This window comes from Stegostoma tigrinum, chromosome 7 (genome assembly GCF_030684315.1).
Source record: "Stegostoma tigrinum isolate sSteTig4 chromosome 7, sSteTig4.hap1, whole genome shotgun sequence".
NCBI classification, from domain to species: domain Eukaryota; kingdom Metazoa; phylum Chordata; class Chondrichthyes; order Orectolobiformes; family Stegostomatidae; genus Stegostoma; species Stegostoma tigrinum.
Window position 1 is genome coordinate 20,591,026 of NC_081360.1, and position 25,426 is coordinate 20,616,451.

Sequence of the window (25,426 nt, forward strand, 5' to 3'; positions counted from 1 at the left end):
GCCAATCAAAATCAGTATGCAACTTATCAGCATGCTTCTCTTCTGTTATATAAATGGTTGCAAATGTTTAGAATTTTGTATTCTTGTGTCAGTCCTGACGAGTTCAAGATGAAAGACATCGGCAATACTCTTTCAGAAATGTCAAATTCTGGGCTATCAAATGATTTCAAAAATAATTCCTAAGCTGTATAATACAGGATGCTCTTTGGATGTGAAAGGCATTATAGAAATGAAAGAATTTCTACTTTTCTCTGGAAAGTCTCAAAAACTTCACTGCACTGGACAGGATGAGAGGCCACTGTGACAGACACATTTCTTATCTGTCCCAGAGTAGCCAAGGAACCATGAGAGGTTCGAGGCGATTGTTGGGCAGAGATAAGGCAGGAGTTATTCATGTACAACAGGGCATTTTGTTAATTTGCTGTATCATCTTTTCACGAAGATCACGTCCAGAATCCAGCAGATACATCCTACAATATCCCTGGTTCAAGCTGAGCCTGCTTTCCCTGTGTGTTCTTAGGGATTCCAACAATATCCACAGGCACAACAGAAAGATCAGATCTGCCTCCGGGGTATTAGCTGTTAAAATAAACTGCTAGGCCCTTATCAAACACAAAACAATACCTTTTGCTGATCAAGGTGCTGACTCATTGGGATGTAGGAAGAAAACTGGGCAGAGTAGAGTGGCACATTCAGCAATGAGAGAAGTCTGGGACTGGGATATTACAACAATCCTAAACCGAGGAGATGGGAAGCTATGGCAGGAGAACCCCTATGTGCTCCTCTTGGCTTTACTGGCTGGGTGACAGTGTCATGACTCACTCAGTCATGGCTCACATAGGAGTTGTGGGGGTCAGGATCCCAATTGGCATACATCAATTGATAAGGCTCCAAAACCAGACAAATTAAAATTCCAGAGTGGTGGGCGAGAGAATGGCCTGCTCCCCTGAGGCCCTACAAGTTAAAGCCCAATAGTCCTGATATCAGGGAACAGTAATAATTAAACCCAACTAGTTGCTATGTTCCACATATGGCAAGGTGAATCAAGGGACGGGTTAATGGAGACCAGACCTTCCTACTGGCTGCTGAATATTTGAATACAATAATCCAGAATAACCACCAGAACGTATTCAGGGAAAAGAATTACAGGTACTTGTTGCTTAGCTGCAGAAACTTTTCAACTTGTTTACTGATCCATGTGAATGGACTTTGGGATGTTTAGACAACACATACCATTCCCTGCTGCATTATCAGACAGGAAACAACAATTGTCAGTGTGAGATGTCACTAATGAGCCCAAAAGTTCCCAACAGAGCAAACACACAAGTTAAACAACCATACTCAAAGGCTCTGCAGGCAGACAAACTAGGCTGGCCAGAAAAGGAAGGTCCCAGGATCTCCAACAAGTAAGCAGCTCTCAAAAGATGTCATGAGCAGGACATCAAGATGGCATTGTGCCCTCATGTAAAGAGACGGGTAAACTAGCGACCGATGCTAACCTATCAATCCAGGCTGTGATGGCACATTAAATTGAATGATCAGTTCACATTTGCCACCACAGCTCATGACAAGTACAATGGCCACTCTAGCAAAACAGTAGCCAGGGCAGGCTGCAGGCAGGATGTAGGAATTTGTTGAATTTTCTGGGAACATCGAGTTCTTGAATACCTGCCAATTTGATGCAACTCACACATGTATCTCAATGCCAGTAGGTTAAACTGAATAATTTGTTCCCCTGCAGCAAGTTTGGAACGTGCAAGTGAGGAGCAAGAGTAGACTGTGTGGCCCATTGAGCCAGTAGATAGTCACAATTGCTGCGTGTACTCCATCTTGTGGGCCACACTGCAGGGCAGGTTTCGTTACTCTTTAGCTAGGTCAGGCTCTTGGACAAGGTGCCATGCAAAGGTGAGGTGGTCCATGCATGGGACGGAGGGAGGAGAAGGAAAAGGGTAAAAATGGATGGTGCCTGGGCTCACCCTGTGCCTCCAGCTGGTTGGTCAGTGAGGTGTGCTGATGATGGCGCCTGGGACGTCCACGGCCAGGACCATCCCACCCTCCTGGCAGGGGGAGGACGTTTGACGGCGGGCGTCCTGCAAGGGGACAAGAACAGTCAGAAATAAAATGGAGAGGAAACAAAAACACCAGGAGTGGATTTTGCTCAACTCCCGCTTTCCTCATTCAAGTGTCATGTCCCCTCTGGGGACCAGACCCACAGGCATCAGCTGCCTGGAAACCTCTCTTCTTCACCCTGTGCTCCTCCCCAGTGACGTGCTCACATGAACATAGTAAAACTATCCCACTTTGATAAGCACCGTGGGTGAGCCCAAAATCTATCTACAGGTGATGAAGCAGGGCCCATAATGACAGAGGGACACGGTGATATAGTGATAGGGGCAACATAACTGGACTAGTAATCAAGCAGTCCCTGGTAATGTTCGGAGCTCAGGTTCAAATCCCACCAGGATGCCTGGTAAAACTTAAATGCAATCAATCATCAACAGATCTAGAATTGAAAGCTAATCTTCTTAATGGTAACAACGAAGCTACCTTCATTTGCCGTAAAAATTCTATCAGATTCACTAATGTCCTTAAGAGAAGAACTTTGCTGCCAAAACTTAGAGAATTCCATATGGAAGCAGATGCTAGAATTATAGAAGGGGCAAGGGCAGGAAGTGAAAGGGACAGGTGGGAATATAACAGCCAAGCTAGTCAAAGGGAGCATAGTGGGGAGTGAAACAAGGAGCAGATAAAGAAAAGGATGACCATAAGCACAACATGATTACGAGATGAATCAAGTGACAGGGTGAGAGTGAGGCTGACTGCTGGGTCAACAGCCAGCACAACTGCAAGGGTTGAAGTTTAGGAGAGGAGGAGTTGGATACAAATCAGGCTTACCAAAGAATGAAGGTCAAAAGGATATATGTAAATTTACAGAATGATGCAGATCTGCCCTGATATTTATGGCGGATCAATGTGGACTAGGAAGCAATAGTCAGTCTGGTTATACAATTGGCTGTACGCTTTGACGAATAACTTTAAGGCTGATGAATGGGGGCGAGCGGAAATCGGAAGTACCAATGGATTTGAACGCTCACCTCGTGAGGCTTCTTGCTGCAGTTGTTCACCAGTCTGAGCACCCAGAGTGGAGGCTGCAGTGGGGTGATTTGTTGAAGGAATGGATTCAACAAAACCAATTCATAAGCTTCTTCAGTGTCTCATTCCTTGCCAGTGTTTAGGCCAGTGCATTCCTCACATAGTGAATGGCTGCACCAGTCAGTGGTCTTGTGGGGCGGTAGGCAGCCTCTGGCCTTTAATCAGGAGCTTCAGTTTCAAGTCCCACTCCACTGCATGCTTTGTCTGCCTCATGTGCCACTAGACACAGAGAATCTTCCAGGTGCAAGCACCTCTGCACACTCTAAAGCTTTTCAAACTTGCTGAAACCGATGAGGTTTCTCCAGCTCGGAGACTTAAGGCAGATTACAGGTCCAAAGACATCTTCCAAAAGTACACAGAATAAATATAGAAAATAACAGATTCCAAGTGCAGGACGTTCATCATGTCTGATCACAGAGAGTCTCTAAGTCTTGTATCAGTTACACTCTCATGTCAGACTCAGAGTATTAAGGATTCAAGTCCTGCTTCCAAGAATTGACTACACATTCGTATTTGATTCTTCAGTAGAGTGCTGAGGAAGTGCTGCATCGTCAAGAGGCATTTTTCTAATTTATTCAAGGGATGAGGGCATTGCTGGCTAGACAGCATTTATTGCCCAACCCTAATTACCCAGGGAGCAGTTAACAGTCAACCACATAGCTATGGATCTGGAGTCACATGTATTCCAGAGCAGGCAAGTACATGTGCATGTACTAAAATGTAACAGGAAGTGGAGAAACAGTCACCTTTGTGACACTCTCTTCTTGACACCCCACTCCAATTCAAACCAAGACAGGAAGGGTTAAGGACAGTTTCCCTGCACAAAGGTCAACTGAAGTCCTGAAAGACCTCATCCAACCTCTGCTGGTCTTTTATCCTGGTGTGTACGTCTGTGATATAATTAGGAGAGTGAGTGTCCAACTGGACAGACCCTTAAGACATAGGAGTAGAATTAGGCCATTCAGGCCATCAGGTCTACTCTACCATTTGATCATGGCTGATATGTTTCTCAACCCCATTTTCCTGCTTTCTTCTCCGTACTAATCAAAAACCAGTCTCATCTACACTCAGTGACTCATGGAAAGTCAAATCCCATCCTTGACAATGACACTAGCATCAACTCCCTTCATTCCATCCCCAAGAAATCCCACCCCTCAGTGGCGCCTCCCTGACTGCTCCCTAGTGACAATCCCATCCTGGTTACCTTGGTCCAGGGACTCCTATAATTATCCTTCACCAGGGCCTGACAGTAGCAGTGCCAGAGGCCACCACTTCCACTGGAAAGCTGCCTGCCTCTGACTGAGTGGCAGCTCCTTTACTAGGAAGTTGCAGCTGGCAGGGTTCCTATGTGGGAGTTGATCCGACTGGGCCCCAGAAGTGACAGCAATGGAGTTACCACCAGCTTTCCAGCCAGTGAACAGCACAGTGGCCACGACCTCTAAAAAATATGCCCACTGTTTTTCAGTTGATGCGTTAATTTGAGGCCTTGTCTGCCCCTTTAACTTGGTGTAAATGATCCAACGGAACCATAAATTCTGAGTATCGAGCAATATTTATCTTTCCTGCTGTCATCACCAAATCAGATTATCTGTTCATTACCATGTTGTTTTTATAGGATTTTACACTCCGTCATGATTACACCACACATGCTTTCATTATATCACTTCTCTTAAAATCCATCTGCTAATGAAGACCTCATCTTTGCTCGTCACCTCCAGACTCAAGAAATGCAAACGTCTACTGGCAAACTTCCATAGCTTCATTTCATCCAAAAATCTGCTGTCATTATCCTAACCTGATCCAAGTCCTATTTACCCATCAGCCCCATCCTTATGGATGCCTCATCTCAACACCATAAATTTAATCACTGATAATGGGAACTGCAGATGCTGGAGAATCCAAGATAATAAAGTGTGAAGCTGAATGAACACAGCAGGCCAAGCAGCATCTCAGGAGCACAAAAGCTGACGTTTCAGGCTTAGACCCTTCATCAGAGAGGGGGATGGGGTGAGGGTTCTGGAATAAATAGGGACAGAGAGGGAGGCGGACCGAAGATGGAGAGAAAAGAAGATAAGTGGAGAGGAGAGTATGGGAGGGGATAGGTCAGTCCAGGGAAGACGGACGGGTCAAGGAGGTGGGATGAGGTTAGTAGGTAGGAAATGGAGGTGCGGATTGGGGTGGGAGGAAGGGATGGGTGAGAGGAAGAACGGATTAGGGAGGCAGAGACAGGCTGGGCTGGTTTTGGGATGCAGTGGGGGGAGGGGACGAGCTGGGCTGGTTTTGGGAAGCGGTGGGGGAAGGGGAGATTTTGAAGCTGGTGAAGTCCACATTGATACCATTGGGCTGCAGGGTTCCCAAGCGGAATATGAGTTGCCGGTCCTGCAACCTTCGGGTGGCATCATTGTGGTACTGCAGGAAGCCCATGATGGACATGTCATCGAAAGAATGGGAGGGGGAGTTGAAATGGTTCGCGACTGGGAGGTGCAGTTGTTTATTGCGAACCGAGCGGAGGTGTTCTGCAAAGCGGTCCCCAAGCCTCCGCTTGGTTTCCCCAATGTAGAGTAAGTCACACCGGGTACAATGGATACAGTATACCACATTGGCAGATGTGCAGGTGAATCTCTGCTTAATGTTGGAAGTCATCTTGGGGCCTGGGATAGGGGTGAGAGAGGAGGTGTGGGGGCAAGTGTAACATTTCCTGCGGTTGCAGGGGAAGGTGCCGGGTGTGGTGGGGTTGGAGGGCAGTGTGGAGCGAGCAAGGAAGTCATGGAGAGAGTGGTCTCTCCAGAAAGCAGACAAAGGTGGGGATGGAAAAATGTCTTGGGTGGTGGGGTCGGATTGTAGATGGTGGAAGTGTCGGAGGATGATGCGTTGTATCCGGAGGTTGGTGGGGTGGTGTGTGAGAACGAGGGGGATCCTCTTGGGGCGGTTGTGGCGGGGGCGGGGTGTGAGGGATGTGTTGCGGGAAATGCAGGACACGCGGTCAAGGGCGTTCTCGACCACTGTGGGGAGAAAGTTGCGGTCCTTGAAGAACTTGGACATCTGGGATGTGCGGGAGTGGAATGCCTCATCGTGGGAGCAGATGCGGCGGAGGAATTGGGAATAGGGGATGGAATTTTTGCAGGAAGGTGGGTGGGAGGAGGTGTATTCTAGGTAGCTGTGGGAGTCGGTGGGCTTGAAATGGACATCAGTTACAAGCTGGTTGCCTGAGATGGAGACTGAGAGGTCCAGGAAGGTGAGGGATGTGTTGGAGATGGCCCAGGTGAACTGAAGGTTGGGGTGGAAGGTGTTGGTGAAGTGGATGAACTGTTCGAGTTCCTCTGGGGAGCAACAGGCGGCGCCGATACAGTCATCAATGTACCGGAGGAAGAGGTGGGGTTTGGGCTGCACCTCCATTTCCTACCTACTAACCTCATCCCACCTCCTTGACCTGTCCGTCTTCCCTGGACTGACCTATCCCCTCCCTACCTCCCCACCTGTCTTCTTTTCTCTCCATCTTCGGTCCGCCTCCCCCTCTCTCCCTATTTATTCCAGAACCCTCACCCCATCCCCCTCTCTGATGAAGGGTCTAGGCCCGAAACGTCAGCTTTTGTGCTCCTGAGATGCTGCTTGACCTGCTGTGTTCATTCAGCTTCACACTTTATGACCATAAATTTAACATTCTCTACTAGACCCAGAAGGACTGATGTATACTATGAAGCAAGATTCTTCATACTTGGTTTCAGGTCACTATATGGTCCATGCTTTAGATTATATTTGCTGCCACTAGATACGTGACCAAATACAACTCAGACTTACTAGCACTGCAGCCAGTTGAATCTTTAATGCGAAGGGGCTGCAAATCCTTTAGCTTCAAACAACACTTCACAACAGAGAAAATGTTACAGCTCAGAACTCCAATTACATACCTTAGAACATGACAAGTGAACCACAAACACGGAAGTCTAGAAACACACTATCATGTCACATTAGAGTCTTACAGAAGACACTTACATTGAAAATAACATTGCATTACCTCGTGATATCATCAAACACACCATAGCCCATTTTTTTGTCCTGTGCCCACTGCCCAATGAACATACTGGGGGAGGACGACGTCAATTTGCCACTGCGGAGTAAGCCGTGACCATGGCGCATGTTGTCTTGGAAACAGCCTTCATACACCTCTCCTGTGGCATATCTATGGAAGAGGGGAGACAGAAAGGGAGAAGGTTAGTCAATCTCATTGTATCACATAACATGCAGCCAACTAATCAGAAAATCGCCCCTTTAGGCCCCTGTTGTACTTTTCATGGGGTATACATGTTTATTACAGCATTTAGTTAACGAACACCAAACCATTGGTTTGCAGCTCTGACATTTTTAAAGTTTATAATAAAGTATGTCATTCATACTTTTCATGCATCCAGTGACAACACAAGCATACCAAGCTGACCAGAGGAGGAAATATACTTCTTTGTGGCTCAGTTATCATCACTTTCACCTCAGATTCTTGGTTCCGGGTTCCAGTCACATGCTGGAGCTTCAGTACAAAAATCAAGATGGACACTCCAATGCAATACTGAGGGACAGCTGCACCACCTGAGGCGCTGTCTTTTGAATGAGATGCTTAATCTAAGAGGTGGATGGGGATTTATGTAAAAGCTCCAACCTGCCACTATTTGATGATGATGTGGGGAGTTATCCTCAGTATACTAATCAATATTTATTTTCTTTTAAAACAACATCAAGACAACGGATTGCCTGACCATGATGACACTGCCAGTTGTAGGAGCTTGCTGTGAGGACCTTAGCTGTTGTGATTCTCACACTACAACAGTGGTTACATCTCAAACGTTCTTCATAACTACCAGCCAGTGAAAAGTGCGATATAAATGCAAGTCCAACTCAGGAATACAAAAACAGAAGGAGGCTATTCAGCCCCTCAATTTTATTCTGTCCCTCAATTAGATCATGACTGATATTTGCCTCAACTCCATTTACCATCCTTTGTTCTATGTTCTTGGATATCCATTAAAATGATCAAACTTAAGTCTTAAAGTCTCAATAAACCCAGCATCAACAGCCTTTGGGGAAGACAGTTCCAAATTTCACATATTCTACATGTGAGAAATTGCTTCCTAAAAGTTATGAATTGGAAAATTATAATCGTAGAATTCAAATTCTGTTCTGGGTTCTCCAATGAGAGGAAATAGTTTCTTCACATGTACTCCATTAAATCCCTTTATTACCTTGGTTAGGTCACACCTCCATCTCCTGAGTCAGTGAGAATCCAAATCCAGTTTACGTTATGTGACTTAATCCCAGTTCCAGGAGGGCTGTAACCAGCAGGGTGAAGAGGCATTAAGTCATTCATGCAGCTTCCGTCCTTCAGTGAGCTGGGAGTCATGGGGAACTGACCTGTCTAATCTTACCACATAATACCATTACAACCGGGTGAATTCAATTTCAAGAGGATGGAATTGTTAAAAATCTTTTCAGGAAAGGAGTCGCCAATGCAGGTGATTCCTGATGCTCTTGGGAGTGGACAATAAATGCTGATGTGTTTGCCCTTTCAAGAAAAACTGTCAGTATCACCCAGACTCCAGAATGGATTGCTCATCTCCACCAACATTTGTTTGATGACGGAATCCATTCTGGCTCTAAGCCCACTTCCTGAGAGATGTACACCCAAACACACCACAGCCACCCTTCAAATTCAAATAATCAGTTAGTTCTTCTTCTGTGAATTTTAAAAGTTGTTAAGTTCGATGATGGTATTTCGGTCAAACCTGCCCACAAACTCTGGCCAGTGGTAGTGATGGGGGTGAGATGCTACTGTACATCCACTACCAGTCAAAGTACTACTGGAGCTGGTTTTGGGAGGAGCGGTGGCAGCAGCGGCACGGGCAGAGCATATCTAACCAAGACTATACAGATTCACAAACAGCTGGCCATCAGACTGATCCTACCATGAAATCAGCTAAATGGACATTAATCAGGAGTACAGGGCCTCACGAAGGCAACATACAGATCACATCAGGACCTAAACACCTTCTCAAAAATTAGCAAACCAGACACCAACGCCAACAGATAACTGAAGCGAGACCTGACCGTACTTGTAAATTCCATGGCCGTGCATCCTGCCTTCTCTCCAGTGGCCCTGATAGTGATCATTCTTCTTCAGAGCTTTATTGGGTATGATGTACTCGCCATACCTATGAAGGACAATTAAAATCTTTAAGAGCCCCCATGTACATATTCATTGCAAGGAAATTGTCCTCCAAAGAAGACAAACCACAACTCAATAAAGTATTCAGAACACAGATTAAAAACTGTTCCATTCAAAAGGGTGACTCATGACAGAAAAGTAACAATGTCCTCTTTCTTCTGTGGTTAAGTTCTGCTTTCGTGGTATTTAATGTCTGCTTAAATGGTGTTTTACAATATACATGGGCAATCGTATCTGCTTATATTTAAGACATATCCAAAACATTTTGCCTGAAGTACAAGGTTAATGGGGAACAGACAGAAGAGTGAAGGTGAAATATGAATCATTTCAGTCACAATCTTACTGAATGCTGGAGCAGGCCCGAGGGGCTGCATGGCCTCCTTTGCTCTTATTTCTTATGTTCAAGGGAAGACAAGGCCCTTTGTAATACAGTATCACTGCCCAGTGGCAGTCGTCACTCTGAGCAAGTCCACATTACCTGTGAAACAAGATATCCTGAATTGCACCATCCAGTTGGATATTGCTGTCTTCTCGAAGACATTTAGAATGAGTTTGTATGGTTTCAGCCCCTCTTGTTCCCTCAACCAAAGCAAAAGGAAGTAGAACTTGAATTTCTATAGTGCCTTTCACATCCAGGGAGACTTCCAAAGCTCTTCCTGGCCAATAAAGTATTATCACAGATACAATGTAGGCTAAAGTATTATCACAGATACAATGTAGGCAACACAGCAGTCAATCTAACCAAAGCAAGGTTCAACAGATAGCAATGAGAAGAACCAGGTAATCTCTTCCAGTTGTATTGCTCAACAGATTGTTGTCAGCCAGGATATTGAGGAAGGTCCCTTGCTGCTCTTAAAATTTCAGCACGGGACCTTTCCTATCTCCCTTAGGTGTTGGACTTACAGTTTAAGGTTTTATCCAAAGATGGCTCCTCCTGCAGTGCGGTGCTCCCTCAGGACTGGATTCAGGTCTCAACCTGGGTTATGGGCCTGAGGCACTGGAACATGCTGTCACTGATTGGAACTGTTAACTGTTTGGCTGTTTGTCATGGACAAATGAAGAGCTGACAGGATATTTGACTGCAGAACAGCTAAGTCTGCTCTCAACCATCATCGACAAGGGTACACGCATCCCACAGGAGGCGCTAGATAGTCAGCAAAAGCTGCTCCAGCTCTTACCATCTCAGAGCCATACTAATCATCTCAAGGGAAGTCAACTATCTCAGTTGTACTTAGATCAGAGATTTCTATTTTGACTTTTGAAACTTACCCATCTTCTAAACCGTTTCTGAAGTCACCAGTGTACATTCTTCCATCGGGCCACTGCAGCACGCCTCTAAGATTGGGAGACAAAGATCAGAAGATACTGAGAATCAAGTCAAAAGTACGAGACCCACCATCTTCACAACAGCAGATGTTACAAATCCTACCCCTCATCCAACAAACTGCTATTCTCCAGCTACCCCATACTCCATTATCAGACCCAACGTGGTCAGATCTTTGTACATTTCTCTGCAGGTCTATGTGCACTCACCCACATCTCTCAGTCTCATTTTACCCACATCTGTCAATCCCTCATGCCAAATCACATTGTCCTCCTCACTCTATATCCCTTCTCTATACCCCTCTCAAACCCTCTCTCTACCCCAAAAAAATACCCTCTTGCCCCTATACCCCAGGAACACATCAGACTTGCCCCGCATTTCCCCATTGGCCTAGATTTGATTTCTAAGAATTAATCAGCCAGTCAGTTCCTGGTCCTCAACCACTAGTTAACCTCCTTTTCTCAGAGTTGCTGAATCTTTCTGAGCATCAAGCTCATTAGCACTTTCACCTTCCTGCTCCTTGTCAATTGACAAGAGTAACTCTGAAGAAATTGGGAGGGTATTCCAAGTTTAGGAAGCACCACAAACGTGATTTCCTCACATAGAGTTTCTGCCGGGGCCTGCTGGACTGTGGCTTGCAGCATCAGCATTACTCTTGGACACATGGAGCTTGGAGAGATACATCATTGGCACCCCTGAGATTTCACCACTGTTGAAGGAGGAGTCGTTACTGTGGAAACAGGGGTGACCATACTCAAGACTTGTGGTTTTATCTGCTGATTAAATATTGACACGTCCAGGACTCTGCGTATGCACTTCCGACTCCTGCCAACTTTTTGTTATTTGTTCATTTTGTGCAATGTGGGCGTTGCTGGCTGGCTAGCATTTCTTGCCCATCCCTAGTTGTCCTTGAGAAGGTGGTGTTGAGCTGCCTTCTTGAACTGCTGCAGTCCTCCTGCTATGGGTTGACACACAATGCCATTAGGGAGGGAATTCCGGAGTTTGATTGGTGAAAGAGCAGCAATACATTTCCAAGTCAAGATGGTCAGTGGCTTGGAGGGGAACTTGGAGTTGGTAGTGTTCCCATATGTCTGACGTCCTTGTCCTTTTAGATGGAAGTGGTCGTGGGTTTGGAAGGTGCTGTCTGAGGATCTTTGGTGAATTTCTGCAGAGCATCTTGTAGATAGTACACACTGCTGCTGCTACTAAGCATTGGTGGTGGAGGGAGAGGATACTTGTGAATTAGTGCCAATCAAATGGGCTGCTTTGTCCTGGATGTTGTTAAGCTTCTTCAGTGTTGTTGGAACTGCACCCAATCCAGGCAAATGGGGAATATTTCATCACACTCCCGACTTATGCCTCGTAGATGATGGACAGGCTTTGGGGAGTCAGTGGGTGAGTTACTCACTGCAGTATTCCTAGCCTCTGACCTGCACTTGTAGTCACTGTGTTTATGTGATCAGTCCAGTTGAATTTCTGATAAATGATAAATCCCAGGATGTAGGTAGTGGAGTATTCAGTGATGGTAACTGGTTATGTGTGCATAATGCTGATCCCTGCCAATTAGTTATGCGAACGTATTGTGTATAAAGCCAATCAGTCACGTGTGCCTGTGTGTGTGACCCCCATCCTCTCTAACTGTGTGGATGCGCCTGCTCGACCCTCACTGTGTGAATAAGCCAAACACTCACTTGCCGTGTGGTTTTCCAGCCAGCCAGCGACCTTCGTACGTTGCCTCCTTCAATCGTGGGTCCTTGTAGAAGGTGTAACTGGCTGTACGTGAGATGGGGGGTTCTGCTCGGGTGGCATTTCCAGGTCCAGGGGGCAGGTAATCCTGACCACCATTCAGTGCCTGGTCCACAGCCTGGTTAATTGCTCTTAACCACTTGGTCTGAAATTGGATCACAGCAAAACAGTCAGTAATTCATAACCCAGCAGGACTGGAGGAGACTCTGTCTACCAGGACTGGAGGACACCAACAATCACTTGGTCAGTTCTATAACAGAGATAGGGATTTAGAGATATTGCAAATGCATTGTACAAACTAACTACTGGGTAGCAATAAGAAAGATGATGTCCTAATTACTCAGATTGTCTGGAGGAAAGGATTATTTCAATGATAGTTCACTCAGCTTTAAACATAACAAATCAATAAGTGATGCCCATCTACTTAATAACTCCTGCCCGAGAAGAGGCAAGACATATTGATCCCCTACTCCACTCTGCCACAAGTGTGTGGAGTCGCATCCTCATTGAAACGCTATTGTTGTGAGGCAGCGCTGCTCCTGCGATGGGGACTCAGCAGTGCTTAGAACAGTGATCTTGACAGAAGGGCAGCCGTGACACTAGATTTGGCTATCATTCTTGAACGAACACATTGGCATTAAATCCACCTCAGAATGAAGGGCCGAAAACTTACTTTGTGCTTTAAACTGAGGTTGCACCTTTTAAACAAAATCTACAGTAAGTTCACTCTTCCCCTCCCAGTTGGTCTCTGTGCTTGGAACAAAAAGCTGGTTTGTCCACCATTGGTCTTTGATCCACATACACATTAAGGTTGACTATCACAGTAGTCTCAGGGCTGACATTGCCGACTCTCAGAATCATGGGCAGAAAAAGCCGAGTCATCCAACTGCTGCCCAAAGTCACCCTGGCCCTGACTACAATGTCTACCTCCCCTTGAACACCAAGGAGCTCCCAATGCATTTGCCAGTCGCTGACTTTACCTTCTCCTGAGGCGAGACCGCAGTGAGGACAAACTGTTCTTCTGCTGTGGTTATTTTCAAGGAATTCCTGCAGGAGATAGAGAGCAGAAATGTGAGCGCGCGAGAGAGAGAACGCACACATGTAGGTTTGTGGCAACTGCACAGAGAGGACAGCAATGGCAGAAATGGGAGCCACTCACCACAACAGAGGCAGAGACAAACAGATGAAGGGACAGGGGGACTGAAAAAGGCACAGGCAGATAGGCCAGGCATGGAAAACAAAGACAGAAATAAGATGATCAGAGGTACCAGTGGCAGAAAACTAAGTACCACACATGCTACCATCAGCAGCCATTCCAAGAGTGACCACCTGCACCTGTTCACTCTTTAGCACATCCCAGTGCTGTACCACTGGTGAGCAGAACCAGTAGTTTTGCCAAATCAACAGAACGTAAAGCAGTTACTGAACTAATAGTGCAAAACTGTGGGGCTGAGTGACACCGGCTATTCCATCCGTACAATTTTTACCTCGTATCTGCCAATCCACAATTTCCTGGTCTTGATAGAATTTCATAGAATTCATGCAGTATGGAAACAGGCCCTTTGACCCAGCAAGTTCACACCAACCCTTAGAGCATCCCACCCAGACACATTACCCTATAACCCACCTAATCTACACATCCCTGAACACTGTAGGCAATTTAGCATGGCCAATCCACCTAGCCTGCACATCTTTGGACCGTGGCAGGAAGCCACAGCACCCGGAGGAAACCCAAGCAGACACGGGGAGAATGCGCAAACTCCACACGGACAGTCGGCCAGAGGGTAGAATTGAACCCGGGTCCCTTGCACTGAGAGGCAGCAGTGCTAACTACTAAGCCACCGTGCCGCCCCACTCTTTTTTCCCCGCTCCACACTGACGGAAGCAAAAAGGCTAGGTCAGCCTCCTCTCTCTCTCTCTCCTTTGCACTGGAGGGGCCTACAGTGTGGCCAGGAGATCCTGTGACAAAGTGGATAAGTCTCAACCTCTGAGCCAGCTGCTGTGGCTCAATCATTAAGATTTTATGGCCTGGGAGGGTCTGTTTGTAATGTGGCCAAGCAAATTGATCAGCAACCTGCAAATCCATCCACATATCAAAGGCAGGCAGTAAGAGTGAGATTCCTGGTCAGGCATGTGACATGTTGCAGTCCCTACTATCATTATCCATCGATCCAGACTACAGCATGTTTGTTGCAACAGTAACCCAAACTCCCAAATGAAATGCAACACTACCAGTTTGTCCAGCTGACCATCCATGGAATTAGCATCAGGTTTCTAAAAAAAAGGCTCAGAATCCAATTCTGTATTTTTTTTTCCCCTTTGTACAACAAGTGGTTTTTAAATATTTCAGTCCTTCCAACCCCGATCGATTCAGGAGTAAGTGAAAGATGCGCCGACAATAAAAATAAAGTCTACCCTTCCCTCAGCCCTGTGCTTCAAAGTGGTAGGTGAATGCTTCAAGAGATCAGAAAGAAAAACAGCACTTCTCCCACACAGTGGTCAGCGTTATAACTGACCTTCCACTAGTGGTGATGACTTCGCTTCTGATACTCACGGGTTGCTGCCTTCTTCAATGTGAGGCTCTACCCAAAGTGTCACAAGAGGAAATATGTGATGTGTCGAAAACTGGGGAAAGAAAACGGGACAAATAGTAACTTAGCAATTAACGAGTTATACAGGAATCTTCAACTCTCATAGCAGAAAACAGCTAGTAGCTGTTGAGGGAATAATACAGGAGCATGTCCAGGAATGGGGCAACAGAGCAATAGTTTCATTTGAAAAGCTTTGTGGGATGGTTGCTTAATTTACTGTATTCAGCTGGTCTTAGTGCCAATCCATCACTAACTCAGCACTTACGTTCAATGGTGGAATGCAACGTTACCTGTTGAAACGGAAATTAGCTAATTCACCCAACTGGCAGCAAGGTCACTGAATCAAACAGCGTCACAGGTGACACTTTTAGAGGAGGATCTTTCTGTAAAAAAAAAAAATCTATCTAGATATATTTTAAATTTGAGTGTACTTACAGGTTCCAAACTGTCTTTGCAGGCACTGAGTTGAAGAGCAGTTAATTCTTTAACTGCTGATTGAGCTGGAGATTGAAACGTGCATTCTATCGATCAGTTTGTGCAGAGACATTGTTTAGAGACTGAGACTGTACCAATCAGCGGATTCAAGAAAAAACAACTTTAAGTGCTCTTTTTTAAAAAATTTCATTCACAGGAAATGGATGTCACTGGCAAGGCCAGTACTTCGAGCTCAAGCTGAAATAGTTGGACGGAGATTTATTTGAAAACTCATTATGGTAGTAGGTGCATATTTAAGATACATATAAACCAAGCAATCATAAATGCATACAACCATGTTATGAATTATTTATATTCCAACAAAATAAAATTTTAAAAAATCAACCCGCATGGTTGTGAATGTCTCGTTTAAAAATCATTATGATATCTTACAAAATGTGGATGAATTTACAGAATAAAAATGAAAATATCAATTGGTTTCTGCACTTGTTTGCCTTTTGAGACCAAGGCTAAAGGTTTCTATAGTCCTTCACAGGATGTGGGTGTCACTGGCAAAGCCAGTGTTTGTTGTCCATCCCTAATTGCCCTTGCGGTGTTGGTGGTTGGGATGCCTTACAGGATGACCAGAGAGAATATCCATCAAAGCCAACCCAAACATGGTGACTACTGCAGCTCAATACGAACACACATTTTGTACTTTAACTAATCAAGACCAGTAGTTCTGCTATAATGCGTGTTTCATTAATGCAAATTGGCTGTAATGTGATTGAGGAATAATGGATGCTGTTTGGATAACACAAACTTTCTGCTGTAATTGAGGTATAGCGGCTTCCCTATAATGCAATTTTTTTAATAGCTTGATTTTCTGTAGTGGGAGGACACACAAGAATGCAACAGTCACGTTTGAGGAGAACTACCTGTAGAGTGAAACTGGGAGGTCGGAATTAATTATTCAGTTTGAAATCGCAAGAAGCCACAAACAGAAAAAGGAATGTATCGTCATTCAGAGTTTAAAAAAAACAGAACCACAGTAACAGAATTTAATGGATATCAAGCCCACCTGACCCCTTTGACAGAAATCAGGGTCCCTTTAAAGCAGATTTTTTCCAGCATTTCCTGTGTAGTATGTGATCTTCAGTAACTGGTGATGTAGCAGATACTTGCCTTCCCCAAGCATAAACAATTTCTAATAAACAAAAGTAGGTGACACTAAATATCATGGAGGCCACTATGTTTCATAAGCTGACAAAGCTTTATCAGGCATCATGGGTGCAGCATTCAGGAAAATAAAAGTGTTTTCTTTCTCCCAAAAAACAAAAAAAATGAATGAAAATTAACCTTCCAATGAAGGTGTGCAGTAGGACCACGGCTACTCTGAAGTCATGAGTAGCGTTCCAGTGCTTGCTGGCTGAAAGGATTGGGCAAGTGATTGGTACACCGTGGATTGCAAGCCCCAATAATCAGGCAACACAATCAATGGAGGGTGTGAGAGGGCAGTACTTGCCATTCAACTGTCTCTCCCAGATTGAAAGGGAGTGAGGAAAGGAGGAAGATGACCCATGGAATCCTTGAGTTGAATAAAAGGTTGCTGCCTCCACCATTTCAATCTCTTACACTTCATATACATTTTTTCCTGATTGTTATATCTAAATTGTTGCTTCTTAAATTTAAGAGATTTTCAGATAGTTTATGATGAATGGTTAACTGTTTATTTTCGGTAACTGTCGCCACAAACCCCTAAAGCCTAAAAGGGGTTAATGACCGACCTGGCCTCTTCCATGCCCCACTACATGGACTCACCTGAGCATGAACTAGTGCATCGTTGAAGAGGATAAACCAGTTAATGGAGAATCTGCCAGCGTGTTGCAGTGTGAGTGCCCGGTTGCTGCTCTCACATATGAGTCGTCGCTCTGGCTTCCTCAGTGAATCCTTGGTGGAAAGAAAACAGACCTGATGTTACCGCAATCAAGGTTAGAACCAGCAGCAAGCTCAGCCCTGCCCCAGAGAAGAACAAACACCATCACTGACCAATACAGTTCAACACAATGTCTCCTCTGACTTCCCAGTCAAACTGAACCATGTAAATGGGGATCAATCTATCATCAAGCCATCCCAGCATCATTTGGTGTTTTTAATCCATCTTGCTCCTGAGGACCAGGAACAAATGAAAGCCAGCGTCTCCGTCTTGGCTAGATTAGCTTTTCATAATTCAGAATATGAATCTACTTAAAAAAAAAGTGTTGCCAAACCTTTTTCATCCTACACTCATCAGGACAAATGCAAGAATGCCAAATTTTAAATGGTCACAACAATATACAGTACAAGAAAAAAAGGCTGCCGATTGATTGGCAGGTAGACTTTACTTGATGGAGGCAATGCCAAACAGGAAACAGTGAGGAACTACAGGCTGCTCCACTTTGAGCAAACGTTAAGACAGCCAGATTACAAGCTCAACTGAGGATTATAAATTTGTCATTAGTACATATTTGAAAATAAACTATTAACATTCAAAACGGGAGCAGAGTAGGCCCCTGTAGCTTGTCAAGCCTGCTCCTCCATTTCATAAGATCACGCACTCTAATCGTAGCCTCAACTCCACTGTTTCTACCTGAAACCCACTGACTCCTGTGTCAGTCAAGAACCTAACCCTGCCTTGAAAACACTTAAAGACCCTGCCTCCACTGGGAAAGGGATTTCTACAGATTTGGGACTCTCAAAAAAATATTTCTCATCTTTTTCGTAAGTGGGAAACCCCTTATTTTTAAATTGCCTCCAAGACTAGCTTCTCCTACAAGGGGAAGCATCAACTCATCAAGATCTTATATTTTTCAATAGGATCACCTCTCATTCCTTCAACACCAATGGATAAAGGCCCAATTTTTTTTCATAAGATAAACCCTTCAACCTATGAATCAGTTGTTGAAACCACCTTCTCTGAAATGCTTCTAATAGGGAGCCCAAAACTGTACACAGTTCTCACAATGCGGTCTGACTAATACCCAACTAGCAAAACTTCTCACCTTTTGTTTTCCATTCTCTTTACAACATACACCTCAGCATTCCATTTCCCCTATTAATCACCTGCCGCATTATTAAAATTAAAGATTCAACTTTTGTGATACATATACCTGGACACCCAGATCCCTCTGTACTATACAGTTCTGTAATCACTCTCCATTTAAATTATATGCTTCTTTTCCATTCTTCCTGCCAAAGTAGAAAAGTTCATATTTTCTCATGTTATAATTTGCCAAACATTTGACCACTCACTTATAAGGATTTCTTTACAGACTCTTCATAGCTTACCATTGTGTCATCATCACGATTAGCAAGAACATAAAAGAGGTCTCTTCATCCAAGCCATTGATTCAGTTTGTAAATAGCACTCCACCTGTCACATCCTGTCAACCTGAAAATGGCCAATTGAAATCTAACGTTTCCTCTATTTATCTAATCATTTTTCCATCCTTGGTCACATTCGTCCCCAGACCATGGGCACCTTACTAAATGTCTTCTGAAAATCCAAGTACACAACATTGCAAAGACTATAACTTTTTAACTTTTTTTAAAATTGCGCACCGAAATGGGAAAAGGACTGTTTTAAAAGCCAAAGATTGTCAAAGCATTACTGCATTTCTTAAAAGAAAGTTACTTGACACTCATTGTAAGTGCTGTTTACACAATTGTTTATTCAAGCATTAGGGAAAGCATAGTTCCAGGTGACCTGTTCCCAAGGGCTATGAACGAACATAACTTTGACTAGAAGCAAATAACTGATTGGTCAATGGACTAATGACCAGTTATTGATAACAAAGGCCTCCTGCCTGCTAATAACTTTATGATTAACTCCCAAGTAGCCAAACAGCTTGGGGACGTGAATGTTTGGCGGGGGAGAAAGCCATTGTACCTCTGGAATGGAAGGAGCTGTTTTTGTTCTACATTAAAAGCATCTTAAGCTTGAAGACAGTCAGTCTATTTTCCCTCATCAGTCACTGTAAGCTGTGACTTTTAATTAAAAAGTCAGAGACATTTGTAAGGGTGAGCTAGTCACCCTAGTTTTTGGGCAAAAATTTTGAGTACACGGAGGCGGAAGAGTGAGAAACAAAGTTCGGGTGTGGGTGTGTGTAGAATGGGAGTTTATAACGGGTTAGAATTTGAACTGGTAAAGGGATATGTCGATAGTTGTTTATCTTTATTTAGATTCCAAATTGCACTTTATGTTAAGTACAGAAACTTGGTTCATGCTTTCTGTCAACCTGTGTCTAAAATACAAATAAATTGGAGAATCCTGCATTCTTTTAAAGTCTTTAACCTCTGTGGAAATGCTGGAAATAGCAGTGCTTGGTTTTCTGTACTATGTAACTAAGGCACAATAACATCTGTAGATACCCTTGATCGACATGCTACTTCCACAAAGAATTCAAATTAGTCCAATATTAGATAACAAGGTGTAGAGCTGGATGAACACAGCAGGCTAAGCAGCAGAGGTGCAGGAAAGCTGGGGTTTTGGGTCTGGACCCTTCTTTTCTGAAGGATCAGCTCTACATCCAGCTCTACACCTTGTTATCTCAGACTCTCCAGGATCAGCAGTTCCTACCATCTTAGTCCAATATTACTGGTCTTTTTCAAAATCATGATGATTTTGATTGCACTGAGATTTTTTTGCACATGCCTTGTTACAAGTTCCTTAATAACTGACTCTGGCATTTTCCCTATGGCAAATGTTAGACTCACTGGCCTGCAGTTTCTTGCTTTCCATCTCCCTCCTTCCTCGAATAGAAGAGTCACATTGACTATTTTCCAATCTGAGGACCCTACTATAATGTGGACTCTAGCAATTTAACATAAATGCATGCACGATCATAAGTACTTCTTCTAGTCCCCAGATGGGTGTGTGGATGCATGTCTGGGGTAGGTGGGTGCATGTCTGTGTCTGTGCGTATGTTCAGGATTGTTCATCAAGTGTTTGTGGTGAACCCACAGCTCCCCGCTGCTCTCTCCACACCATTCTTCAAAGTCACCTTTCCAACAATTCAGCACCTCCTCTCTCATAGTTGTGATCCTTTGAAAATGGGCATCTCACATCATCTAGCTGAGAGCAAGACAAAAGTGTTTTTAGCAACATTTATCTCTTATCTTTTCACTCACCCACCTGATAGGTGCTGGGATCAATGAATTACTCCTGCTTCATATTAATGAGCTGCTACCAATAAAAGTTGACTCCCATCCTGTTGCGCACTTGGGAGGATCAGTTTCCAAACCAGTGTGCCTGGACCAACAGTTATCATGCAGCTACCAAGATAGGGGAAAGCAACTCATAGTATTTTTATTTTCATCCAATTACTTTTGCATTCAGCAATCAGAAACCCATATGCAAGGTTCACAAAAATGTGTAATTATAACATCAATGGCAAGTCCAGCATTCACTACATGGTAAAACTTCACATTTGTTCAAAAATCGAAACCCTTTTACTCAAACATTGTTTAAATAAAAACCCTATGCTTTGATTTCACAAAAATCCTTTTACTCTCATTTTCTGAACACAACGGCAATGGTAGCGTTCAGTTTACTCTTCTCTGTCAATTCGGAATAAAATTCTGATTCTCCCCTGTTAAAAACAACCAGCAACACAGAAAATTCGCTACATGTGTTAATCTACTTGTGATTTGCCAGTTCACGACTGGGACAGAAAACTAACTGTTTATTTGCTACTGCTGAGCAAATCTATGGATACTCAACACTCAATAAACTACAACTCTTCCTACGTTGAGACTTTGCGAACTATGATCTAGCTGACCAATGTAAACATTCATGCCTGTACTGACACCAACTGCATGCTGACTGGGTAATTCACTGTGCATGTGCTCTCACTTGCACACGCCTTGTACAGACAGTGTGTGGACATACCGACACAATATACCCTCACATATACGTAAAGATGCTTATGCTATCCTTCCCAAGGTTTCAATACCTCACTCTACCTAAACTGGAAGAGGAAATGCAGACAGATAAATGTTACAAATGGCACAGAAAGCTTTCAGCTCCACAGCTGGGGCTTAGAACTTGGCTGGCAATTTAGCTCTGCATCTGATTGGAAAACATTACTGCAACTGGGAAATAAGGTATATAAAACTTCACCGTGTAATTTAAACATTTTGGTAAGCTGATGTACAAAGAACTGTCAGCTGATAGATCTTTGTGGACTTGACCACAGTTTGCCATGGAATCAAACGGTAACTGGTGTTGCTACATCACTTCATTACGGATATAAGAACATTCCAGAGTGTGATATGGGGCTGTTAGATATTGGGTTTGGAAGAGGCACAATGGCCTAGGGCCATAAAGGGAGGAAGTGCCAGTTTGGCAGTGGGCTGGAGGAGAAAGAAATGGGAGCACAATTTAAAATAGAGGGGTTTGGAAAGACAAACTGCGAAGTAGGCAGATAAAAAGGCATTTGATGTGCTAAGAGGAGGGAGGGAGAAAGGGCAGTGTTATTTCCTGTGAATAGCTACAAAAATCTGCAAGAGATCACAGAGAGAGGGAGCAAGTGCATGAAAGATTCTGGAAATGAGGCAATAACCTCTGATTCAGTTTGAGAGTGCAGTTAATAAAGCCTAGATTTTATTAATTGTGGTAGATAGTACAAAACCAACAAGCTAATGTTAACTCGCATAAAATACAGGTTTGGTTTCAACAGAAGTACTGCATCCAGCTCTGGGCATGAAATTAAACATATGAAATAATTGAAGACAGTGCAGAATGGATTCATGAAATGGTCACAGGCACAAGGAGCTTCAATTATTTGGATAATTGGGAGAAGTTGCAATTGTTTTTCTTGAAGAGGAGAAGGTTGAAAGGAGATTTGACTGAGGTATTCAAAATTGTGAGGGGTCTGGACATGGGGATAAACCGTTCCAACTTGTGCAAGGATCAAGAATGAGAGGGCAAAGATATAAACTAATTAGCAAACAACAGCAATGTGACGGAAAGAGAACCATGTTCATCACAGACTGAGTGGTCAGAATTTGGAGCGCACTGCCTGAAATGTGGACTGGAGGCAAGTTCAACCAAATCATTCAAGAGGGAATTAGATTATCTGAAAAGTAACAATGTGCAGGGTTACGGGGAGAAAGCAGGGGAATGGCAATAAGGAGTACTACTCTTTGGAGAGCAGGTGTAAATATGACAGGCCATAAATGTTCCTTTGCACCCTCATCATTCTCAAATTCTTTGGAAGAGCAAGGGCGATTAAGATGGAGGTGGTTATGCTGTGGCAAATGGGGAACAGCATGGGTCAGCATTGTGATAAACTTGTAATTGCTGAAGGGTAGAAAAATGGGAGAGGTGCAGAGTGGCAGTGGTTGAGAAACAACGAGTGCTCTTTCAAGATGAAGATTACACCTTCAAATGGGCTAACGTCTCAGCTAAGAAAGATGTATAATGGTATAGTAGCTGCTCTTTTACTGTGCTCCAAATCCTCCAGAGACAGCTGACGCACTGTTGAGTAAGTGACCTTCTGAAGTTTCATAGACAAAGTCAAAAAAACTTCTAAAAAGAATTTATGTATCCTGCAAATCAAGTATTAACTGCTGGTTCTGCTGCATCCTTAAATTAAGTGCAAATTGATGAGTTTTATGGCTACCTGCTTTCTGAGCAAGTGGCACACAATTACAGTCTTGAGGAATGCTAGTGCCATGCCATTCGTGGCTGCCTAACAAAATTAAGTTTCTGAATACAGCAAGTCATAGATATTAGCGAGAAAAGCCCTTTATATAGTGAGCATTGGTTCAAATTAGAACACAATGGGGATGGCAGGGAGTAACCCAACTCATTGCATTCAAAGGTTTTCATAATAATGGCCAAATACAGACACTATTAATTAGTAGAAACATGCAGGGGTGTTTGTAATTCTAGTTCTTTCCTTCTTTCCCTGACTGAAAGCTTACAATCAGATACATATCGGTCACTGGTACAAGACGAATTGTCATGAAAAGAACTTGGACAAGTAAGAAAGCCCTTCTACCACAGGTGATCTTCATTCCACAGGCCTTTTGAACATCCATCCTCTATTGCAGAAGCCATGCAATTCAACACCAAGGTCCATTCTAAATGCCACTTCTCAAGCGTGCGATGTTTAGACCTGGTGAGAGATTCTAGGTTGCCTACCTATTTAAATAACCATGGCTAATCCCCAGGCTTCCAGAGAAGTCAGTACCAGAGAATCAGAAATTTTTCCGCTTGTTGCACAGTATCAGCACTCCACTACACAGGACTTAAAATTGCTGGTAATCGATGAAGTCTCATGAGCAATTCCTGTCAAACACTCTCAGTCTCAAGGTCTCGAATGTTATTATCTTTCCTCCTGTTTTGATACGGAACAATTTCCGGGGGTTGACTTACACTCGGTAATGCTGATGTACTTCAGAAACAGTCTGACCAAGAAGTCTATGTTGAACAGGGAAAGAAGAATTTATCCCAACACACTGAAATGAGCTCGACCTGAGTCCAGAAATCAAAATAACTGCTTCAGCCCCTTCTCCCACCATCACATCTGTTGGTACATTATAACCTTGTTTCCATGCAGTAACATCTTAAATGGAAGACAGCACGAAGGCAGCTATTTAAAAGCAGCTTCAAAAGCATTGCGTTCAATGTTAAATCACAGCAAAAGCAGGCTGAAACAACCTCAGAGCACACTTCAAAACATTAAGAAGCTGTCAAACACAAGGATGAAAAGGGACGGGAATGGAACGCAGGTTAACTTATCTGGTTGGAATCAGTACTAGTAGGAAGCTAATTCTAGAGAGGGGATGCTGCATTCTCATTAAGCACATCTTTCATCATAGGCCGAACGTGAAATGTTTCCATATATATTTATACTCACAGTGGAAAAATGTCTCGTCAGAAAAGCCTAAAAAAGTTAAACTCATATTAACCCTTGCACTACTGAACAAGGAAATACATATGCTTCACACAGAACAACAAACTCAAAACATCAAGGGCAAAAAATCTGCCTTTACGGCTTGGGCTCAATTCACAGCAGGTAGAAGGTTTGAAAAGACACTGGCTTGTCCTGCTGGGTGCTCTGTGCCAGAAAATGCAGCACGTACCAAGTAAAAAGGGAGAATCCTCTGCCACAGTGCCCTGATGCTGGAGCCAGCGCAAGTTTGTTAAGCTTATCTTTAAAGTACAATTGCATACGGCAAATAAACGCCAGATTAAAAAACCAAACATGATGCTTGTCCAATTTTCACAGTCTATGCTTCAGATCATTTGACTAAAACACTGAATTTAAGCTGGAGACAAACATAGTATGTTTAAAGTCCAAGGCAAGGTGCAAATGACCAAGGCCCAATACTGGGAATGCTCCGACAGTGGGTACTCTCTCACTGCATTAAAGGGTTTTATTTCCTTCAGCCCATTCTGCCATTCAGCAAGAGCATAGCTGATTTGTAAGCAGTCCATATCTTGACATTTGCCCATTTCCCAGAGTATTTATGAACAGCTATCCATTAATCTCAGATTTAAAAATCAACAACTGGCCCAACATCCATTACCCTTTGCAGAAGCGAGTTCCAAATTTCTAACACCCCATGTGTGTAGAATTGTTTCCTAATTTCACTTCTGAATGGTTCGGCTTTAATTTTTAGACTGTAGTCCCAGTCTGAGACTGCCTAAAAGCTGAAACTGTCCCTATCATTATCTCCTCTCAATTTTATCTAAGTTTTGAGGAATACACCCTTGCATGATCCCTCCTCATAATTTAGCCCTTGGACTGAGACATTATTTGAGTAAATCTGCTGCTGTCACAAGGCCAAAATACACTTCTCATGGTGTAATTCCCACAGCTACTCTCAGTACTCGGGAGAAATTGAACAGAGTTTTGTGTAGCTTCAGCGTGACTTCTAATCCTTGTTATTCTATACCTTTAAACATAAAGGCTAGCGTCGCATTAGTCTTTACGA

General features: G+C 43.7%; 1 protein-coding gene across 5 annotated transcripts in view; it reads right to left on the reverse strand.

The window, feature by feature from the left end:
- The window catches only part of als2b (alsin Rho guanine nucleotide exchange factor ALS2 b), a 111,590-nt gene that overhangs the window by 23,527 nt on the left and 62,637 nt on the right, over positions 1 to 25,426 (reverse strand). For 2 of the 5 annotated variants that reach the window (XM_048534028.2, XM_048534027.2), the window contains exons 14-22: positions 24,346 to 24,372; positions 17,261 to 17,389; positions 14,989 to 15,059; positions 13,415 to 13,481; positions 12,380 to 12,579; positions 10,634 to 10,699; positions 9,252 to 9,350; positions 7,169 to 7,333; positions 1,977 to 2,090 (exon numbers count right to left, since the gene is read on the reverse strand). In XM_048534028.2, coding sequence (XP_048389985.1) covers positions 1,977 to 2,090; positions 7,169 to 7,333; positions 9,252 to 9,350; positions 10,634 to 10,699; positions 12,380 to 12,579; positions 13,415 to 13,481; positions 14,989 to 15,059; positions 17,261 to 17,389; positions 24,346 to 24,372 — 938 coding nt within the window. The remainder of the gene's footprint in view (positions 1 to 1,976; positions 2,091 to 7,168; positions 7,334 to 9,251; positions 9,351 to 10,633; positions 10,700 to 12,379; positions 12,580 to 13,414; positions 13,482 to 14,988; positions 15,060 to 17,260; positions 17,390 to 24,345; positions 24,373 to 25,426) is intronic. The other 3 variants (XM_048534029.2, XM_048534030.2, XM_048534031.2) reach the window with 3 other exon arrangements.